The 23,247-nt window shown below is 33.8% G+C and overlaps 2 protein-coding genes across 8 annotated transcripts in view; one reads left to right on the top strand and one right to left on the bottom strand.

The window, feature by feature from the left end:
- DNAJC19 (DnaJ heat shock protein family (Hsp40) member C19) lies at window positions 1-4,298 on the top strand. Of its 2 annotated transcripts, XM_016138028.2 has the most exons (6): window positions 3-187; window positions 1,006-1,057; window positions 1,134-1,207; window positions 2,178-2,257; window positions 2,734-2,804; window positions 4,102-4,298. In XM_016138028.2, exons 1-6 carry the CDS (start codon window positions 185-187, stop codon window positions 4,170-4,172), a joined length of 351 nt encoding a protein of 116 aa, XP_015993514.1. In that variant the 5' UTR covers window positions 3-184; the 3' UTR covers window positions 4,173-4,298. The 2 variants fall into 2 exon arrangements, with proteins under 2 accessions (XP_015993515.1, XP_015993514.1); XM_016138029.2 differs by lacking the exon at window positions 1,006-1,057 and having other exon boundaries at window positions 1-187.
- A 7,053-nt stretch (window positions 4,299-11,351) lies between these two features.
- Window positions 11,352-23,247, bottom strand: part of FXR1 (FMR1 autosomal homolog 1) — a 51,225-nt gene continuing 39,329 nt past the window's right edge. For 2 of the 6 annotated variants that reach the window (XM_016138020.2, XM_016138022.2), the window contains 5 exons: window positions 19,494-19,697; window positions 17,558-17,758; window positions 16,789-16,869; window positions 13,143-13,234; window positions 11,352-12,400 (listed from right to left, as the gene is read on the bottom strand). In XM_016138020.2, the coding sequence (XP_015993506.2) occupies window positions 12,230-12,400; window positions 13,143-13,234; window positions 16,789-16,869; window positions 17,558-17,758; window positions 19,494-19,697 (749 nt within the window). In that variant the 3' untranslated portion in view covers window positions 11,352-12,229. The remainder of the gene's footprint in view (window positions 12,401-13,142; window positions 13,235-16,788; window positions 16,870-17,557; window positions 17,759-19,493; window positions 19,698-23,247) is intronic. The other 4 variants (XM_016138021.2, XM_016138023.2, XM_016138024.2 and 1 more) reach the window with 2 other exon arrangements.

Genomic DNA, 23,247 nt, shown 5'->3' with positions numbered 1-23,247 from the left:
ACGACAGTTTTCCGGCCTTTCTCGCGGCCGCCACCGCTGTGTTCGCTGCGGCGCCTGTGTCTGGACAGTTTGTTCTTGCTGGTGGTGTCTGCGTTGCTTTCTGGTAGACGCGTGGAGTTGGCTGCAGCTTCTGGGCTGGGATGAACCCCGTGCTGGGTGGAATTAGGGGAGCAGAGCCGGAGTCATGGTGAGTGCGGTCTTCCGGTGTCCTGGGCGATCTCATGCCCAGGCCTCAGCCTCAGCTCGCGGCCTCGGAGGAGAGGAGCCGCGGTTGTCTCCCTAGTGCGACTCCGGGCGGGGGAGCGGGGGGTCGGGGGGCGGTGTAGGGCTTCCGAGAGTCACACTCTGCGGAGCCTTGGCTCACCCCTTTCGGGCCTTTGTGTTCTTACACAGCCCTTCTGCGGGCGGCTCGAGCCCCTGGGCCGTCGTCCCCGGCGCTCGGAGATCAGTGGAAACGTTGGATTATACCTGCCTTCCCCCTTACACATCCTCACAGGACTTTCTTTACTTTGCGCTGTCCGTCCCTTGGCTCTTGCCGCCATATCTGTTCTGGATTCCTGAAACATTTGCGTTTCTCATGTTCTGTAGTCGTGAGGCGGGACAGTGTCGAAGGAACAGCGAAAAGCTAGTCTCTTCGTTAAGCTGAAATTCGTTTTCAGAATTTTACAAGAACCTTTGTAGGCATTTCTTCCTTCTCTAGCAGAAACTTTATTTACCTTGCTTTGATTGAACTTTAATGAAACTTCATTTGCCCTGAGGTGAAAAGTTTTCAAAGGGAGGAAAATCATCCTTTCCTTCTATAGTGAAACTCCGATACCTACCTGTACAATGCACTGGGCATAAAAATTGCAGTCGTTTTAAAGGATTATTGGGCAGAATATTTTCACTCTAAAAGTTGTTTCTTCAGTTGAAATACAACTTTTAATGAGTTGGGATGGGGAATGGCTGTAATAGGAAAGGGTGGGTTTTAGAGAAGTAAATATTTACTCTGCTTCCCATTACCAGGCCAGTACAGTGGTAGCAGTTGGACTGACCATTGCTGCTGCGGGATTTGCAGGTTGGTTTGTGGTTTAGGGGGTGGAAATGAAGTAAGGGAGGTTGCGGACTTTTTATTCTATTGCTCTTATTTTTAGGCCGTTATCTTTTGCAAGCTATGAAGCATATGGAGCCTCAAGTTAAACAAGTTTTTCAAAGTCTGCCAAAATCTGTAAGATTTACTAAACATTTTTGCTAATTCTTTACTGCTTATATATGAAGCCTAGAACTACACTTAAAGAGGGTAAATTTTCAAACATCTATGAAATTCTAAGTGATTACGGTGGGCCTCTTCTCTTACTTTTCACAGGAGGGAGGGTTTAGAAGTTCTGGACTTTGTAGTAGTAGTACCCTAAAGTCAGATGTTATGTGCAGAGGGGTTGGGGCAGAGGTGTTAACAGTTCTAGTATGAAAGTTACTATCACTTTATTGTTCACATTGTATTAACTTCAGAATTATCTGTTCACATCCTTGCCCAGCCCTCTCCCCAACCCCAGTCTGCTCTGTATCACAAGCACAGAGGGACCTTGGGATCTCAAAGTGATCCATTCTTAGCCCTGGCACTCCCTAGCATGATATTTGGGTCATAGTTCAGAATGAATGTGGCTCAACAGCCTGCTGAGTATTTGTATTGTTTTGACTGAATGTGACAAAATAGCATGAGGTAGGTTTTACCAATATTTCTGACACAAGGTCAGCAAATCTAATACCCCAATTTTCTATGTATTTTTTAAGTCTTTAGTAGTTGCCTTAAACTTCAGGATACCCTTGAACTGCTTGTTTAAAAGATCTCTAAATCTTCTTGAGGCATTTCTTGTTCTCATTATACAGTCATACTATGAGATCAAATTTATATGTAGAACATGGCTAACTTCAATAATCTTCCCTTCACTCCCTCAAAAAACTGCCTGTGAGGCACTGTTCTTTTGTCTTTAAAAAGTTTCGGTCGTCTAGGGAAAAAATTGATCTGTTTAATGACCATTAAAATATTTGTTGCTACTTACAAAGCTAAAATACCATGAGAATTATAGTTACCTGAAATAACTTATTTTTCTGCTAGTCCTGTGAACATTTATAGACATTTTTTAGCAAATCTGTTTTTTCTAAGAATCTTTTCTTACTAATGTTATTTCCTCTTTCAGGCCTTCAGTGGTGGCTTTTACAGAGGTGGATTTGAACCCAAAATGACAAAACGAGAAGCAGCATTAATACTAGGTGTAAGGTAAAATTTCTAATATTTTTAGTATTTCCTACAACTCTATAGAGCTATTACCAAATATAAGACCTTATATTAGGAGGGGGATATTTGTGTTATATACATTTTTAACATCTAAACACTTCCTTCAAAATTCCAATGATAGACTTGTACCATATAATCATAGTACTCAATGTTCTCTATAACATTTTTTGGGGGGAAAATACTTAAACATACTTTCCTTTACAAGAATAGAACTGTTATAATAAATATTATCAAGTTTAAATTTTTTGAAAATTCCTTATTTTTCTAGGGAGCTGTTTAGTTCCCTAAATTCAGAATATTAATCACCTTTGTATGTTAGGGAAAAAGTTTCTAAACAGCTTTTCATACTGTTGTGTTGACTTACTTGTTTCACATCTTCAGTTGGCTCTTAATGTACAATTTTTTATGTGATCCATAAGTAATCTAAAGTAAACATTACCTTTTCCTTTTTAAATTAGCCCTACTGCCAATAAAGGAAAAATAAGAGATGCTCATCGACGAATTATGCTTTTAAATCACCCAGACAAGGGTAAGTAGTCATTAAACTCTTTTTACACATGTTGTTGGACTATGTAATTGTTATTGGACTAATTTTATATCTAATTCTTAGCTATAATAAGGAAAATACCCAAATCTGTATGTGAGTACTGTCTCCCAGGCTGCATCCATTTTTCTCTCTGGTTTCTTAAAAGGATAAATGCTGAGTAAAAATTTTATTTATGGAATAATGACCAGATATCTAATAACTACTGTAATTTGTTAGTAGTGATAAGCGTTAACAATGTCTTGATATCTGCAATTGTGATAAAATTTAACTTGTAATAGTCAAATACTGCTAATCCTACAGTTTTGGGGGACTGGGGTTAAGTGTACATTCTTAAAGGAAATGTTTAATTTCATTTAATGAAAGTAAAAATGTAATTTTTTCCTTTTTGTTTAGACCTTTAACTAGATGTTACCTAGTTAGAAACCTATAGAATGTATTTATTTCTGATATGCTTCTAAGCAAACTTAGCTATGTGTTACAGGAACTAATTCCTTGGAATACCAAAATATAGACCACAAAATCCATATTCTAGTCCTCATATCCTTTTACTTTTATATGAGAGGCCTTTCATAAAGAGAGTTTTGAATTTAAACAGAGTTGTGTTTGGTATCTGACTGCATAGCCTCTTTTATGAAATGTAGCTTCTGTTAACAGGAGAGATTTTGATTCAAGGCTGGGGTAGAACTCATACATTTGCATTTCTACCAGTCTTATTGATGCTGATGATTGCTAGTCTGAGGACCACACGGAGAATCACTGCTCCAGATTAGTAGGAAAGTGACTGTAGATGACATTGTGAAGGGATAATTAATAACAGGAAAACTATGAGGGGCAGAAAAAGGATCTCAAGGAAAGTGGGGTCTTCCCAACAAAGCTCAGAAGCCTCTGAGAATATCATGGTTTTAAAATAACACTACAATAAATTGCTGTTCATTTATGATTTATAATCATGAATAGATAACTTACACCATTTCAAAGTTATATAAGTCTGTGTATGGGTTTTTTAAAAATCCTATTGTCATCAGTTTAAGTTTTGAACAGTGCCATTTTTGTGGAAATCTCCCTCATGTGAATTGCCTCATTTCCCATTGGTCAAATACTGCATCATATATTTTTGGCTATCCAGTTACGGTGTCATAATTACTTTAAAAAACTAGAATACCATTTCTGCTAATTATACCTCTCAGATAAGCACAGGGATCTTTGAAACATAATACCTTTGCACCAAACAAATTGAGAATCCGTATTGTAACTATTCCTTTTCTCTTTCTTCCCATAGGAGGATCTCCTTATATAGCAGCCAAAATCAATGAAGCTAAAGATTTACTAGAAGGTCAAGCTAGAAAATAAAGCAAATGTATGCTGAAGTTTAAGTTCTTATTAGTTTATGTACATGAGAACCAGCTTTTTATAATAAAATGCCTTGAAGCCACAAATTTTAAATGATTTTGCACAAACTAAAAGCCTTGGTATAAGTTTCTTTTGAGGATTTTTGAATCAGATTATAGAATATTTGGAGATTAATGCTCCATAATTATGGATACATACATACCATTAGAATAGAAATACTGTTCCTTATTTAGCAAATAATTTAGTGTCTACTTCCCAGCAAAGTGAACAGGGCAGTGTGCCCTCAGGGAACCCCAGTCTAATGGGAAACTGATAATCTGGTAATTAAAATAGTGTGATTAATACTATGATGGAATTTGCACAGGTGGTTATAGTAGGGAATCTTCGCATTGGGAGGAAAGGCTGTCAAGGTATGGAGAACTACAACAGCTGCTTGGAACACTTTATTTAAAAGTGTATTTAGCCACAATTTTGACCTAAGAAATTGATCTAGGTATGTATATACACTGTCGATTCAGATTTCATACATTAAAAACTTGATAAAAAAAGATCTGAGAATACAGATCTTGTTTTTAATCAGGAAGGTATGTACAGTTATTCGCTAGCCCCTTAAAGAAACTGACCATTATAAAAATTTTTTTTTTACATAATTAAGTTATGCATTTGTTACAGCCAAGCTTGAACACAACTAAATCGAAATGCCGTTATTAAAAAAATTAGCTTGAACTCTGAAAATTTATACAGGTATATTTAAATAACACTTAGGGTGGTAAATGGCTTACTATTGGTCTAACATAAAATATGTAAGGATCTTAACCAAAGGACTTGTATAAAACACCCAAGGTAAATAGTCTAGTCTCCAGCATGTATGTTTAACTTAAGATGATTATACTACCTACCATCTAATCTTTATTAAATCATTTTAATGTTAATGAAGAACACACTTTCAAGGTCAAAATAATGGAAGTAATCATGTTTAGTGTTGGAATGTGTTTAGGTGCATTTCAAAGTGGAGATATATCTGCTCTTTTATTTTTCATCCTGTTTAAAATCTTAAGTCCATTGTTATAGTTGATGAGGCACCAACTTAAGGCAGCCATGGCTTTTGTGTAGGATCTTTTTAGTTATTTCCAGGGAAATAGGGTAGGAAGGTATAGTTTTTATTATTTTAGGCAGTTGTGTCCTATAAAGTCTCTGAGAACACTGATTAGCTAATACTAAACCACTGTTCTTAGGGGATATATAGGTTCCTATGAGCCTCTGGTCACATTTTTGTCAACCAGTTAATATAAAACCTTGTTTTATGTTGTTTGTTTAAAGAACCCTTATTTGATAAATACCAATTTCTTAACGTAAAACTTAACAGCCAACAACCCTAACTCATGCTGGCACATCACAGACTACTTGCGTTTGGGAACATTAGGTAGCACCTATGCTTGGGGCCACCTTTAAGCAATCACCAATAAAAGGCACAAAAATTGAAAACTTAACACTAAATGCATCATAAAAAGACTTGTATACAGCCTGAAAACTGAAACAAGGCAGAGCATCACTGTGTGGACATCAGGTGGTTCAAAATTTTGACCATTCTGTATGTTCACAAAAGACCAAGAAAGCACCCCAAGTGTTCATTTTGGGGTTACAGATAATTTGAGTAGATGAATTTGTAAATAAGGAATCTGCTAATAATGAGGACCAACTATATTTTGGCTGCTGACCTTTTATTTCAGTCCTTTGAACTTAGAAAATGTTTCTATGAACAAAAGCTTTAGTTAAAGAGATAGTATCAATTAAAACTTAAAAGCAAATTTTCAAAGCCAAATAGAAAGTGTGATAATATGCCAGTAGGCAATCAAGCATTAACTATAAAAAACCTTCATGTAGTGGATATAAGTACTTTTGAATGTTTAAATAGCATACCTGTTTTAAGACAAGTATGAAGACAATGGAAACCATTTTAATACTGAGGAGCACAGCATCACATTTTTCATAATAATCAGTGTTGTTTCTCTAGGCTTACCTTTAAGTAGAAGAATCCATATTTCATTGATGGCTATTAGGCAAACCTACTGTTTTTCTTGGGGGAAAAAATCATTTATGTAAGGGCTCTAGATTATAGTGGGTTAACTGATGCAAGTATGATCTGGAAGAGTACCTTTTTAATTGCATTTTCTTACAAAATATTTGACGTATAATGTTAACATTACTTACAATATGCCAGCATTGTGCTTTAAGACACAACACGTAACAAAGCCAGTTACACCATAGGCTACTGATATATCAAGTTCTTGTTGCATCTCTCAACATAACAAAATGACATTGAACAAAACGTTAAAGACCTGCTGTATCTCAATTGTAGTTACCATTATTCACTATATTTTACAAGTAAGGAAACTGAAATTTAGTGAGTTTAAGTAACTTGCTCCAAACAGCATGCAGGGTAAGACTGGTATTTCTCAAACCCAAAGTGCCATGCTGTTAACTTCTGCACTGTGGCACCTTTCACAAATCATGATAACCCAGTTATGTTTTCCTTGGTGATACTCCTGAGGTGAGTCTGATACTTTGCTTTATAAAAACTGCTTTGCTGGTGATTAAAATGGGCTATGAGTGGTCCTCAAAGTTAAGTCTTTCCCAGCCTTACAATAAGCAAATCATCTTGCTTTCAAGTATCTTCCAGATGATGGGAACACCAATGGAAGCACTTAAACAAGAAAAAGTTACTCCAGAAGATTCCAACCATTCGAATTGAGAACTTGCGTGGAAATAAATGGAATGCAAGCCAATACCTATACTAATTCTGGAAGCTTAGTTGTGGCATTCTCTGCTATCTTTAGTTTGCTATAAATTATAATAGCAAGAAGGGTAGAAGGCAGCTAGCTAGAAGCAAAACTATTGAGAACTGGGAAAACTTAGCTATACGGCATACTGAAAATGTATGCCCTACCTTAAAATCTTGCATCAGAAATAATTTTAAAAATTAGGCAGAATGCTCCATTTAAAGCATTGTCTTAAAAGTTCAACACTTTAGAATACTGAGTTCCATTTCAATGAGAATTTATAAGGCATCTTTCTGATAATGACCTATAAAAATTGGTTGCAGATCAGAAGTTTACAGTGGTGTCACATTTTCTGAGCATAAATGATCTCCCCTAAACACATTAATGCCAATTTTTAAAAACTTAGAAACTAGCTCAAAAAATTCAAAGGATAGAATGTGATTGGAAAAAATATCAGTAAATCTAAGGTAAAAAAAAAACACTATTTATAATGAGTTTTTGGTTATATCAAGAATCCTGGATTGAGGGTAAACTTAAGTACCAAGAAATTTAAATGACCTAAACGCTGCTGTTGAGGACACTGTTGTTACTATGTATCTGCTTAGAGACAACTGTTGCCTTAGCAACATGATATAGAAAGGGCTTCTGTCCAGTGTTACCTATTATCCCTGACCCAATGAAGATATAGTCCAGTGTTAAGGTATAATCAGGAATGTATTAGCACTTGCTGTTACTTTTAGTGGTTTCAATGAATGGAATTTCAAATGAAATGTGTACATGGCATTTTTCTTTACAATCTGAAAACAAGCAAGTTGAAAAATAGAGTTCAAAGAGGTTGAGGTAGGAGCTCCAGGCAACAATTAAGTATAAAATGATTCATCTAGAAAAACTATGGGAAACTTTTTTGTAATGAAAATAGTCTCTAAACTAGAAAATGTATAATATTTGACAGTAAAAAGGATACAGAACATTCAGAAAATATCCCTGTAATTCCCTCCACTTTCTCAAAAAAACAAAACAAAAACAACACATCACTCCCTGAAACACAAATGGTTAAGGCTTCAAGACTGAGAATGTCAGTGAAAAATAATTTTGCCCTTGTGTTTGATATCCTTTAGAGCAACAGTCCCTATCTTTTTGGCGCCAGGGACCGGTACTCCTACGAAAATGTAATGCCTAATGACCTGAGATGGAGCTGAGACAGTAATGCTAGTGGCTGGGGAGTGCCTGCAAATACGGATGAAGCTTTGCTCGCTCTCCAGCCACTTAACCCCTGCTTTAGATTGCATACAGCATAGTTGGAAATATCTGGGATGAATACATACATGAAATACATGCTAATTCAGCATACTCCTTATTGAGAGTACCCGGGATATAGTTAAGTGTTAGCCAGGGTATCATATATGAATAGACTTGTTACATTAATACTGGAAAGACCCTTAGATGAGCTAGTCCAGCCTTCTCTAATGAAATGAAATGGAATACAGAAAAAGATAATCCCAAATTCTGTACTTAAACCTACATCTTTTCATTCTCAAAGAAAAAAGCTGCACTATTGAGGGGCATTATTATGCACCTTATTTTAGTATAGGAGCCTGACTCTAAAATGACCCACTGATAAAACCCTTTAAAAAAAATTCTATTTCCTTGTAAGATGACATGTACCTCCCTTATGCAGTAATTTGGGGTTTTCTGGATTAGTCTTGCTTGGGTTCCTAGAGTAAAGGATTATACTTAACATCTTAGGTTGAACCATAGGAAATTGCCATTGTTTTGAGTCAAAACAGTCAACTATTGGCAATTTCCCATGATTCAATGTAATTTCAACTAGCATTTGAGTGCAATTTCAAATTACCATCACCTGTCAAAAGTTTATAGCAAATTGCAATTGATTTATTGCAAGTTCCTTAAGTAATACTCAAATACTGTCACAGGTTAATCATGGAATTTAAGTGATCACTATGTATACAAGAATACACATCCTAATGAAGAACTAAAATTTTCAAGTAAGGAGCAAGCAAATTCATTGTGCCGGATATCCTTATAAAAGGGTACAGGGACTCCAAATCATAATAGTGAAGATAGGAAGACTGAATGGGACTTTATAGCAAACATCCTTTTTTGGCCTTTAGTAATTTTGCCAATCCCCTAATCAATTTCAAACCCAAGTCCCTTGTTGACTCTAGAAAATCCAAGTGTAATTTTCCATTACTGGCATTTCCAATAACCGCCAATCATCTGACATAGACTTACTTGAATTATAGCCAGTTTTCCATTGATCTATGCTTAGTAGACTAAGCTCCTACTAGGCACAGCCCACATCTAGTTGGTTTCAAACTCGTGTAAATCTGTTTACAGAGGGACACATGGTTCTATTTCCCAATCTAACTGCAACATTAAGTTAACATGCCAACTTTTCACGAGACTCTTCACACGTTAAACACTAGATTCAGAGCTACAAAAATACTGGCAGAAAGGTGATGGATCCCAGCCACTAGAGAATGGCTGAGATGGAAATCCAGAAAACAAAAATAAAACACCAGCTATTTTTGCCTCCTCACTAGCTTAATATTTCCCTGTTCTTCAGTTATTTTGCTTGCCTACATATATCTGTCCATTTTTTAAAATTACATTTATGTAACTTTCCCTCAGCCTTGTCCTATGGTCTCAGATAAGCTTACACGAATGTACTGGTTTGATGTACTGCTTCTCTTCATATTAAAATGTTTACTTAAAACTAAGATACTGTGTATCCCTACTATATTACCCGTGAATACTCACCTGTCAATAGACCCACACCATTTTGCAAAAAGTTTTAGACCCTTGAAGGCTTAAAAAAGGTGATGCCAAGAATCCTAAACTTTCCGAGGTTTCAGGAAAAGCAGATTTTTGTCCCAACATAATCTCAGTTTCTCCTTCATGACTTAGTTCAGAATCCATGATTTCACATATGTATGCTGATACAATATTTGAGCTGCACGCGACCGTTAGAATGTTTTGCTTCAGTGACTATGTTTAATGTATATTGGCAAGTTCTTCCATAGAAAATTTTAACTAGTAATAGCAGCCAAAAGATGCACCCATGTCAATATGAATCCAGAAGGCTACTTGAACCAGCTTACCTATGGAGTGTGCTTTTCACTCAATCTGAGCATGTGCTATTTACTCAAAAACAGCATTATCATGATTCTGCAGTACATGTATTTTTTAAAAAGACAAAATATTGGGTTTATTAATCTGTAATTAATGAACTCTTAATACTTATTTCCCAGAATGCGGTTATTAGTTCTAGTCTGATGAACTGGTTGGGCTAAACCCACTTAAGATTGTCTCCTCTTCCTTTCCTATTGAAACAATCTTTATGGAAAAAGAATTTCAGTGAATCTGTTCTACATGGAAGAAAATAAAAGTCTTTTTTTCTTTATACCATATTCACCAATTTGAGGATTAATGAACATTTTTTTCATACCTTATAGCTAATCTGTAAACCTATCACTGAAGAGAACCAAGAATAGAAAGGCTAACAATTTTACTTGTTTCTAACTTTGATGGATAAAAATACATTTTTGGGTAAATTTTTAAAAATCAGGATGTGAAATTTGATACTGTTACTCAAAGTGCAAAGATTGCACTACACACAACACACTTTAATAAATGTTATTAAGCATTTAATACCATTATATTAACCTCAACAATATTTGAGGGGTACGGTTATATACACTTACCTGGCAATTACTTTATTTTTAACTATACCCTGAATTTTCCTTCAGTCATTATTAACTAAAATCACATTTTTATGCACATAACAAATTATGCACATAAAAAAAACACTGAAAGGGCCTTCTTACTCTGGTCTAAATAATAGAGCCAAACCCTCCTATAAATCCACAATTATTTTATATGACCTCACAATTAGCAGTATAAATTATCGTACTGTTACCTTTAGAACACACTTATGAAAATCTTCCTAAAATTAAGACATCTGGCTAAAATATATATAAAAAGTACAATCGTAAGTATGAACCTTCACATTACTTGAAAAGCAAAAAGCAAATCAGTAACCTATTCCATATTTAAAAATTACTCATACTTCTCTATAAAAATTTTTAAGAAAGGCAAAAGTAAAATTCTAGATTTTATCCCACTGCCTTCCAAAATTTGCCTTCTATTAGAACTTTGTTACAAAGACTTCCCTAAGATCAAATGTATGATCAATTCCCTAAGCTATTCCATTCAAAAGACTAGTGCAAGGTTTCAGAGGATTCATAATAAAATGATTAACTGACCAACTAATAAATATAACTGCTTTTAAAAAAGCAATCACAATACTATTCTAAGCCTATACATAGTTCCAACTACTTTGCAACAGTTGGTACAAAAAGTAGAAAGTTAAAAATCAGCAAATGGAAGATCAAAGTTTATTTACTACCTGCATACAAAAACATATTGCACATCAAACAACCAAAATCAAAAAAATAAAAATAAAAATAAAAATAAGAAAAAGAAAAGATACTCTACTGAAGACTAACATGTAGTTTATACAGAATAAACCTTCTGGAAATTGATCTTTTCAGTAGTTCAGCTTATGTCTGGACATGACTAATTCAGCTTAGTGTTTAACTAAAGCTATGTTTGATTTTTAAATACTGTACACTTTAATAAATAAACCAAACAAAGCCTCAATGTAGAACAGTCACTGCCAATATCACCCAGTATCCCTGCAGATGAGAGTTTAACAAATGTATTCCAGTGGTCTGCAGATTTTCCTCTACATACAGCACTTTATAAACACATTAAAACAGACCAGTTTCCAGACTAAACTAATGAAGAAATTACAATTCAGTGCAAAATATTTTAGACTGCATTTCACTCTAGTTTTCCTCAGGTGAAGAAGTGGTTGCATATTATTAAAAATGTAACAAAAGCAGCTAATGCTTTCATAAAGAATATTACGTTAGGGATCCCACCCCACCCACATCCCCCCCATCTCTGCCATATTTTGAAAACAAAATAACATTTCCTATAGCCAGCAACTTTTTTAATGTTACATATACTATTCTCAAGGCACATCTGATGATATATTTTATAACACAGTAGGTGTCAAAGTATGTTTAACATATGATTTCTTCAGGATCCCTCCCCTTTCTGAATTCCAAATGGAGGAACTGAAAGTGCGATGTAAAGACTGGCGATCCATATTCTATCTTTGGCAAGCTTGTACAAGCACTATTGTAAAATGTAATGTAAAAAGAACTGTAAACTAGGAACTTCTTCAGTTTATGAAACACCATTCAGGACTGCTGCTTCTTGAGTATTTTCTTCTTTTAAGGTATTAATCTTTTCTTCTCCTGGAGTACGCTGTAGCTTAGAAATTTCATCGCCAGAAGCACTAGTTGGGCCATTTATTGCCTTTTCTGAAGAACCATGCTCTTCAATCACATCTTTTGCCTGCCAAAGGGAGACAACTTTTTCAACTTCTTTATAAATGACATCTATAGCTGAGGAGGAAAATAGCTACATAAACATTAATTAGCTAACAATTTTAGTTTCAGATACCACAATGGATCAAATAATTCAAATGTTCTTAAAATTCAAAACATTAATGTACTTCACCTCTCTAGGTCTTTCAACGGTCTCTAGTACCTAACACCTAAACTATAGGAAGAATCTACACTTGTTTAATGAAAACTTGTACCTAATTTTAAATTTTTATTTTAACCACTGGAAAGCTTAACATGTACAAGGTATAAACAGTTAATACCCTAACAAATAATTACCTATTTTACTCACCTTTTTTAAACTCATATTTATATATCAAATCTTTAAAGCACTTTTTAAAAGAACTGAAATGTAAAGGTCTATATCCATCACTGAGAAGAAGTGCATAGCCTACTGCTCTCCCAAATTAAGCAACAGTCTCTGTACCCAGTATCTTTGGGCAGACTCAATTTTATAAAAGGTAGTTAAGGTTCTAATGGAAAAGTATTTCAGACTCAAGCATGCATATCTTCAGTTACCTGGGACCAATAATAAATTCAAGAATAGTCTTTAAAATTTTCTTCTTCTAGTTGGGGAAACAAGTGATCATACAGAAAGGTAAGTAAAAATAAAGCTAAACCATACCAAAAAAACAAAAACAAAAACAAAACAAAAAAAACCCAACAAAACCTACAGTTTAAATTCTCCTTACCATTTCTTTCTTGTTTTTAGCCAAAGTTTCCCTTGGGAGGTTTCTTTGTCTGCTCTGAGACTCAGCTCTAGAAATATAATCTGCAACTGTGACTGTTGAAGATGAGAAAAAAATTACAGGTGTTGAAAAAATATTTCTAAAGTTTATTTATGGATAAAGAGTAATTTTACTTTTAAAATAAAGTAATGGTGGGTTACCCAATTTCAAAATTTTCTTAGGCTGGGTACCACCTCCAACCAAAAATGAAGCTTGAAAAATGTGCCTGTGATTTAGTGATGACAACAGAAAATTTTTAGCTGGAAATTGAGGAAGCCTAGATTAACGTCCTCTTTCACAAGAATCCAGCCTTTTGCTTCTCGTTTGAGTCTATGGCTGTGGGATGTTTGATATGGAAATCCACAACCAAGAAAAGAAAATGCAGCAATATAAGCCCAGTGTCTGTAATTATCAGTGGGGAAAAAAATGGGGCAAATTTGGTATAAATCATGGTGTGGTATACTTCAATTTGAAAATTCCATGAATGATGTAAAAGATTTACTCAAATATTAATTGTCCTATTATTTTTAATAGCACAATTAAGAAATCCAAGTGTGGTATCTTATGGTTCCTTTTTAATGTCCCACACTAGAAATCATTTAATTATCTACCAAAAAAAAAAAAAAAAAAAAAAACCCCAAAATAACCAAACTACAAACTAAAGATGATAGACCACCACCCTAAAAATGTGGACACTGATCATGGTGATGAAAAAAGTCACCATGAATTCACTAACCACTCACTCCCCACTGCCAATCTTTCAATCCTTCCAGAGACTGAAGTATATGTGTGTTTGCAAGGAAGTGGGTGATGGCAGGAAAAAGATTAACCCAAAATAACACCCTACTGCCAACACAGTGCACTCGGTGCAACATGTACTATATAGGATGGTACTCTAGACTGGCCTCACTTCATTCCTCAATCCTTTCTCTCCAAGGACATGAAATTTAGAATTTATTAATTTGAAGAAATATCAAAAGAATCACCCTCTTTCAAAGACTTTTATATCAGAAAATGATAGAGGAAAAAAAACCCTGACTATGTGAAATACAGTGTATTTTAAGTTATGGAACTAAGTTTATTATGTAAAAGAATGAAAATTCAAGTAAATTTCAAATTAATCACTAGGTAAGGGGAAAATTGGTCCACCAGGTTCAACTTTCATGAAAATAAATCATCTTGATAAAATATTAAGCTGGATACATTTATAATTCATCTTTCATAATCATGAACTAACATTCTAACACTTGGATCCTGTAAGATCCAAGAACTTTCTAGAATGATTAATCTTTTAAAAACTCAAGGAAACAACTTAATTCAGAACTAATCTACATTATTAGAAATACCACTAAATACTGATATTTTGTGTCTAAAACTTCCTCTTCTAAATTATTAGAAACTTAGTGTGCTCATTTGGAGCTTTTAAAATCATTTAAATTCACTGTTAATGAATTTATAAATACAATGAATGGTTTTCAAAACTAGGGAAGGGGATTCTATCAAATTCACTTCATTACTATGTCTACATGCATGGGTGGCAAAATCATTTTGGAAATGATTCTAGTTTGGGGAGCACCTTAATAAATTCAGTTTTCATAGCTCGGTCCTCAGTTACACCTGAAGAACTAATCTACTTGGAAACTATGCTGCATATATAGACATACTGCTAAATTCAAATGTGACAATTCTTAGAACTCTTCATCTACTATGTATAGACACAGAATAATATACTTTGATATAAATTAAATAAATTGACAGGCACTTAGCTGAAAAGGTAAAAACTTATCAGTGCCCCTCTTCCCTCTCCCCAAGGGGAGGTAGTTGATTCAAAATAAACCAACAAAAAAAAACCTGGTTTATAGCCACTTAAAAGTTCAATAGATTAATATTTATACTATCTAGAAAAAAATACAGGTAATTTGTGCAATGTAATTTAGACTCTAGAATTTTCCCTAAGGGGTCCAAGTTAATCTATTGGACACCAGTGTATTGTCACATTTATTGTAAGCAAAGAATATCCAATGTTTAATTTACATTAAAGACAACAAATTTTAAGTAAATGAGAACAAATTAAGTGTTTATATAGAGAATGTGGATATTCTTTAGATGGAGGGTGCCTTCCTACAACTGCTGCCAGGGGCAAGAAGAAAATAATGTGCTTGTTCATTCAATCTATTCTATCTTGGTTCTTTTTGGAGGAGGCGGGTAGGGACATGGGACAGAGGGACGAACAGGTTGGGGAAAGCAAGGAGTTCCAAAAATGAAAAGCAGTTAATTCCAAAGAAAATAGTAAAATAGGAATAAGTGATATGGAACACAAGTTATTGAAAACTATAATTTACTGGTTTCAATTAACACCAGAAGAAATCTCTGCCTCTTCTTTAACAAACCCACTATATTATTCCTTTTATGTCCACTGACTTAGAAATAAACCACTGTTTATCTAGTTAATAAATTACATGTAATTTTTCCTCTGTTAAGCCCATACTGATAGCTTGAATTTTATTTATAAAGTAGGGCCAGGGACAGTATTCACTGTTGTGTCATCTTTAAAAACTGAAATAATACAATCTCTTGATCTAAAATATATTTCTTACACTACAGAGGGAAAAGATATGGGAAAATAAACATTTTCTGGAAACTTTCTATTTTTAACAATATTTAATTCCTTTTAAGTTTACAACTATTTTTAAAACATAATTTTTTTTTCAAGAAAAGGAACTAATACCCTTAAACTGGTTTTCCCAAGTGTCTCTATAACCATTAAACTTAAAAACTAAAAATACTGAAATTTATATTCTTTATTTGGGAAAAACACAAGAAAGAATTTGCTTTGGAAAGAATGCAAAAGTTGATTAGTTTAAAAGGGGTTTATTTCGGGTGCACATAATTTCTTCATTGTGAATATACATGTGATTCTCTGTACACAGGAAATGGAGTTATGTTCAAAATAATATAGACACAGCAAACAAGTTTCTTTGAAGTTACTAAAAATTATGACTACTTAAAATTAACATTCTAAAACTAAGTAAGTACTATTAATCTGAATAGTTAGTAGGTGTAGGGAAAAGGAATAACACTACAATAAACAAAAACATAACATGCATTCCTCTTATAGGAAAAAGAAACTTTCAAGTTATTTTTCTCATTTATACTTTAAAAAAAAAAAAAAACTGTGGGTATTACTACAATTCCCACAAAATGAGGTGCTGAATGCGGATAGTCTTAAGCAGGCACCATGCAAAAGCTGCCCAGTTTTGCCAATCAACCTCAATCACAATCTACAACATTGTCCCTGGGATGGCAGGCTCCAACTGTAGGGTGAAGAATCTGCCAAGTGGACAGAATAATGATCATCTCAACAGTATTTCCATGTAAAAAATTGAGACACAACATTAGTTCAATTAGATAGGTTACTAAACATTTACGGTGTGAAGAATGCATTTTCTTAAGAGTAGTAGTCTTATTAGTTGAGTAAACAATTTATGCAATGCACATCTTGAATGTATATGCACACGTGTACATGTAAGTATAATATATTTAGAAAGCAGACACATGACAATTTTTCATGCTTATGACCTGGTGATGTCAACAGGTCCACTCAAGTTACCTGGCTGTCTATCTTCTGCCTGACCCCTGAAACGACGCCTGCGGCTACGATTGCGTCGCTGGGGTTTTTTTTCACTATCATCTGTAATTGCAAAATTTACCATGAACTATTCTGACAAAAACAAAACAAAATGCAAATCAAAAATAACTTCTTTCCTTCAAAGATTTAAGAAGGGGAAAGGGAATTTCGTAATTAAGCAGGAAAAATAAAACATACATTACTAACAAGAAAAATGTTTATACTTTTAAGCATTCCAAATAGATATAAAATGGAATTATTATCTAGAAATTAAGAGAGTTTTAACTCAAACTCTGAGACTTAATTACCATCATTCAAAGACAGTTTTCCTCTCCAATACAATTTAGTTTTTACCAAAGTTAATGACATTTTAGCCCTTTGGAAATTAATGCCTACTCGATATACATACCTTCACTAGTGTCATATATTAACAGTTTTTAACGAAGCAAGATGAAAGCCCAATTTTGGTTTAGGATAAATAAGAGTATTAAGTGCCTTACAGTCTGAATATCTGTATTGATTTAATGGCATCAAAGGGCACTTTAAATAAACTCTCTCTTTCAAATAACTTGGCTATACAAATCCAAGAACTAAACATTTAAGAAAGACACAAGCTATCTTATTTGAATTGAGCACTAAAAAATTCGGTTTGCTAATTGCATGTTTGGTAATTTTTTTTTTTTTTTTGAAAAATGCATCATACAGTAACAGTATTATAAAACATCTATCTTTTCCCTAAATGCTTACATACCTAGCCCATTTTCATTAACTGAAGCTGTATCAGATTCAGTCATTCCATCCATCAGAACAGCATCTTCATCAGTCCTTCGTCTACGAGACCGCCTACGACGGTTAGTACTGTGATGAGATTCGCTGGCATCAGTGTCTGCAGTCTGATCTGATTCTGTATTATCAAGTAAGCTGTATGGATTGCTGTCTGGATCTTTGAGCACTATATGCATGTCAGAGGCAAGAAATAGTCATTTAAGAGAGCAGCAGTTAATGTTTTGATCTATATTGAGCTACACCAATTAATGATAAAGAAATGTCAATTTTCCCCCAATAAAAATATATTGTCTTCAAATGTTTTCTGTACCATATTTTACCTGTAAAATAATATGAAAAAAAAATTTTTAATGGTAATGAAAAAGTAATGCAGAAGAGCAGCGGACACCACAGTTTCCTACTGTTTCTCTTTGTCTTCTTTAAAAATGTTAGGAATTAATATATTACACGGTATTTCTGACATTCACATTCCTAGCTAACTCTACCCAGATTTCAATGAAATAAATTTTCAGCTAACAGAAATTAATTCTAAGAGCTTCTGTCCCCTTTACAGAGTTCAATGGATTATTTCCAAATAGTTCTGAACACCTGCATTCCATGACTTACCAGAAATCTGTTATTATAAACTAAAGCAATCAAAATCTACACTAAGAAAGCAAAATAAAAAAGTTGAAATTCTAACTGGTTATAAGAAGAAAATGTGGAAATGAATGTTGACTAGTACTCCCATTTCCAGAAAAAGCATAAAGGTGGGGTAAGGATAGAAAAGGAAAAGTTTCAAGATATGATTTATATGAAAAAAAAAAAAAAAACACCCATCTTACCTATGTGCATTTATTGCCTCCACCAATCAAGTTATAGAAGAAATTCACCTAATCACAACTTTTCCTTTCTAAGTTTCCTTTCGTAACAGCTAGCACGCTAGCATCCTTGCAAAAAACACTGTTTATCCATTAATCATAAACACTAAATATATTTATTTTGCAATTCAGAACACTGTAATTTTATAAACCTTGGTAATAGTGAACAATGTCCTGAAATATAAGAACTTTTCCTGAAAGCCAATAAACTAAAGGGTTCAAAAGAATTTCACCTTTTAAAAAGTCCCTAAATTTTGTGATTTGTTCGAGTTTTTCCTAATTTTTTGGTAGATATTTAATCATATACATATATGTTCTATAACACTTAAAAAACTATATAAAACTTTCATAGGTAATCATATAACATTGAGAGTGGTTTTCTTAAAGTGGTATACAAAGATGATATGTTAAGGTTATATCACTGATACAATCTAGTCCAAGTATCCCTAACAATTCTCCCCACTAGCCCATCATGCAAGAACATTCTGGCAACAACTACATCTATTTAAAGCATTTAAAATTGTCCAAAAACCATAAGTAAACAGTTGTTTGTACACCTCAAATCTGTCTTCTAAACACTCTTTACAACTCAGTTCTTCAAAGGATAAAAAAATTTAAGTTGCTTTCACTATTTTTCCCCATTCCCAAAGTAGTACAGGTGTAACAAGGAATGATTTTAAGTTAATTTGCAGTATTAAGTATAAAATATGTATTTATACCTCTCTGGGCATAAAAATTCTTTGGGTCTGTCTTGCAAACAACTATGTAATACCCAAAAATTCTAGGGGGAAGAACATTCTAATGATAACTTAAGCCCCCCAAAATTAAAGGGATAAACATCTGACCACGGAATCGGAGAATCAGTTTCACTGAAAAATATTCTACAGGGCTTGTCCTCAGATTGCTATATGTTCTATTTTTCTTAGACATTGAGTGGCAAGAAAAACTTCCAAAACTGGGTGGCCCTGGTAAATAAATTAGCTTGCATAAAGTTATACTGTTTACAAACAAAGAATGCTGACATAGTATATAAAAGACTACCAGAACTGATGGAGGATTTGCCACCACGTGGTCCACCACGACCTCGACCCCCTGAAACACTTCTGCCTCTTCCTCCTGGACGTCTCCTGCTGTCACGCTGATGTCGGCTCTCTCGATCATCTTCTCCTGCCAATGACCAATCACTCAGCTCGTCTTTACGCTCAGATTCTGTTTCAGAGGGGTTAGACAGCTCAGAGTTTGTACCTTGGGAAAGAAGATAACATAAGCCAATTAAGGTGAAAATCTTCAAAATTACTTCCTGCAATTCATTGTTTAAATTAATCCTACCGATTGGCTGCTTCAAAAAACTAGATAAAAATTAAAATTTCAAAATTAACTAAAAATGAAATGTTAATATTATACTAGTAAATACAATATAATTACCTACTATTATGATTTATTAAAAACTAAATTATCTGAATGTGCAGAAAAACAGCCAGCAGAATATTAACAAGAAACTATTCAAAATTTTTTGCCCATTTTTAGGTTTTAATATCCAAATATTAGCATAATATATAATCATTATCTAATATTTAGAAGCAAATTTAATCATATTCAAAAAAGTAACTGAATTATACCATGTATTTTACCATTATTTCACTGATATGAGGATTTTTTTTCACATTTTAACATCTCTGAAATTAGGGTGTTTATTATAATTGATGGCCTCAAAATTGGGAGTGTACTTTTACTGGTTGTACAAAAAATAACTAGAATCCAGTTTAAATTAGAATCCAGTATGTGAAATTACTGAACAAATTTTAAGGTTATCCTGAGAAGAGGATAACCTGACAACAGAATCAAAGCCAGGATCAGTGAGACAAAACTTCAGCATGACTTTAAAAAGTTATGGACAATTTTTAACATTATAGTAACTTAACAGTTACTTTTTAATAATTTAAACACTCCAAATATTCTATAGAAGCCTATCATCATCATCATCATTACATCACAAAGTGTCAGATTTATGTAATTCCCAATCACTACCATACTCACTCCCATCCTACTCTTTGGTAGTTCTGGGATGCCACTTCCACTCTTCCCCTTTACCACATACCCAAACATATCTCCTTCAAAGCCTACTCTAATTTCTAGGTTCAGGCCAATTTAACTGAAGAAAAAAAAAAAAAGACCTCTCCCCTTCTCATATTTCCTTAGAAGTAATGTATCCCTATCATGTCATTTTTGTCAAGAGTTGTTTTCTCTTTTTATCCCTTTGATTCTACTTTGCACTTGGTCTATCATAAATTTAAAGGGTGGAGCTCTGTCTCATAACTTTAAATGCCCTCAGTTGCCTACCAACAGACATAGTAATTTTCTCAAGTAAATTTGAATGATTTTTGAGATTCCTTTGCTAAATTCCCAAATAAAAGTGATTCCATAATAAAAGTTCCCTATATTTAAACTTCACTGTCACTTGATAACAAAAGTAAAATAAAAACTCTTCAGAAACACAAAGTTAATAATACTAAGGTGCAGGGAGTAAAATGTAAAGTTTAACAAATGAAGGAGCCTAATAACTTCCTTTCTCCTTTAAAAATAACTCTTCAATGCATCTTTTTTTTCTCCATGAACCGTTAAATATGGATGTAACTAGTCAATTATATAAGAATGAACAAGTAATTAGCTGGAAGACTATAGCTAGTTTCTACTTTTCAAGTCTTTGTTAGGAATAAGAGTCTCACACAAGAGAATGTATCTTCTAAATACTTTCTCCACAGACCAAAAAAAATTATTAACAGATGTCATGGCCTGTTGGAATAAGGGCAACTGATCATTTCATGAGTAGTGAAGAAAACTGTTGGATTGTATACAAACTTTTGAATTTACTGACAAACCTCTACTCTGCCTGAAAACACATTAACTAAATTTGAAGGTAGCTTTATATCTCATTTGTAAAGATTTTAACAAATGTACCTAGTGAATTCTCTTTAGAAATATAGTGTAGTATCTAACTCAGTGTCATAAGCAAGGAAATTCTTCCTTAAATTTAACCTTATCTACTATTTAAAATATTTAAATAGGGTGTCAAAATCATAGATTTCAACAGATAAAACAGATAACCAAGGTCAAAAACAAAAAACAAAAAGGCTATTGGCTTGTGCTCCACTTTATTCATTTTAAATAACTCTTGAACATTTTTGAGATGGTAAAGGGATTTTGTAGATGTGCTCAAGGTTAAGAATATTGAGGTAGGGGTATTATCCAAGTGAAGCTAAACCAACCACAAGCATCTTTAATAAAGAATCTTTCTCAGCTGCAGAGAACCAGAGATGTGGCAGTGTAAGGACTCTCCACAGTCACAGATTTCATAAGATGGAAAGAGTAGGGGCTATGGTCAAGGAAGGGAGGCGGTCTCTAAAAGCTGGAAATATCAAGAAACAGATTCTCCCCTAAAGTCTCCAGAGAGTACTACATCGCTGCAAATACTTAAGCCTAGTGAGACTCATCAGAATTCTGACCTACAGAAATATAATAAATTTGTATTGTTCAAGTTTCTAAGTGTGTCATTTGATACAGCACCTAGAGAAAACTAATACTCTGTTGCAATCACTGTAATCATTCCAATCTCTCAAATTTGTAAAATATAAGTTCATAAATCCAAAAATTAAAAAAGCTTTAAAAATAATACATGAAACAGATTCAATTTTTAATCACTCCCATAAATGAAAAGACCTGTTTTTAACAGAATTTTAAGATTTCCCCCTAAAATTTCTAAAATCACTTTATAAAGATGGTTCACATCCTTTTCAATGATCATGTATGCTAAACTTAATAGATGAAGTACCACATTTTATCAAATCCAACATGCCATCCATTAAGAGAGTATTTTGTATGCCATTAAAGAAAATGCTGCCAATTAAAGTTGTAAGGCATCATCCATTGTTAGATATGTACCAATTTCAGAGACATTAAACTGAGAAAATGTTTCTTATACAGCTCGTATAAATTATCTTTTAAATTCTTCTGATATTAAGTGGGCAGTAAAATCTATAAATTCAGATGTTATTTCTGTCAAGTCCACTTAAGTTTGACAACTATTTCATGAAATATGTTACTAGTCTGCAAAGATTCAGAGGTAAGAGTGCCATCTACTGAACAATTTGCATAGCTTTCTTCAATTCCGATATTCCTCTACCACTCTCATATAAATTATCTACTGTCAACAAAAGCATTTTGCCAAAGAGTGACTTCTCATCAATAAGCTAACTTGACTTCACACAGAGGCTGATGAAATTATTCAGTGAATTAATTCTTATCATCCAAATAGCCAAATCTGATTATATGAACTCGTAATTTATACCTCTAAAATCATTCAGTATGTACCTAATTTCTATTTAATTACTGGTTGTCTTTTGTTATTAAATGTATTTTCAGGAATACAATAGTTCACAATTCTCAGGCTATCACATGCTAAACAATTTTACTCCACTGGAATTTTGCTTTTCAGGTTTTAATACAGAGTTAACTTTAAAATGAAAAAAATTAAGACATGGAAGGGATAATTAACCTTCCCACTCTATGACAATTAAGAGAGTACAAATTTAATATAATTAGCATCACTAAATGATCCTTCAAACATGAAATCTGGATGTGGAATCTGATGAACACTGTAAGCTTTTGTGTGTTCCTATTTCTCCTAAATGCCTTTTGTTTTAGAAAAGCCTCATGAAATATTTGCCTAAAGCAGTTAGGATAAGCACGGGGAGTGAAGGGGAAGGAAAGAGGACGGGAAGAGAACAAAGGAGGAAAA

Source organism: Rousettus aegyptiacus, unplaced genomic scaffold (genome assembly GCF_014176215.1).
Source record: "Rousettus aegyptiacus isolate mRouAeg1 unplaced genomic scaffold, mRouAeg1.p scaffold_m13_p_4, whole genome shotgun sequence".
In the NCBI taxonomy this organism is placed as follows: Eukaryota; Metazoa; Chordata; class Mammalia; order Chiroptera; family Pteropodidae; genus Rousettus; species Rousettus aegyptiacus.
This window is presented reverse-complemented; position numbering and strand designations above follow the sequence as displayed.

Excerpts from the sequence above, each read along its gene's own strand:
- DNAJC19 (XM_016138028.2), top strand. Across the intron at positions 1,208-2,177 it reads TTCAAAGTCTGCCAAAATCT|GCCTTCAGTGGTGGCTTTTA; the intron begins GTAAGATTTACT and ends TTCCTCTTTCAG. Across the intron at positions 2,805-4,101 it reads TTTAAATCACCCAGACAAGG|GAGGATCTCCTTATATAGCA; the intron begins GTAAGTAGTCAT and ends TTCTTCCCATAG.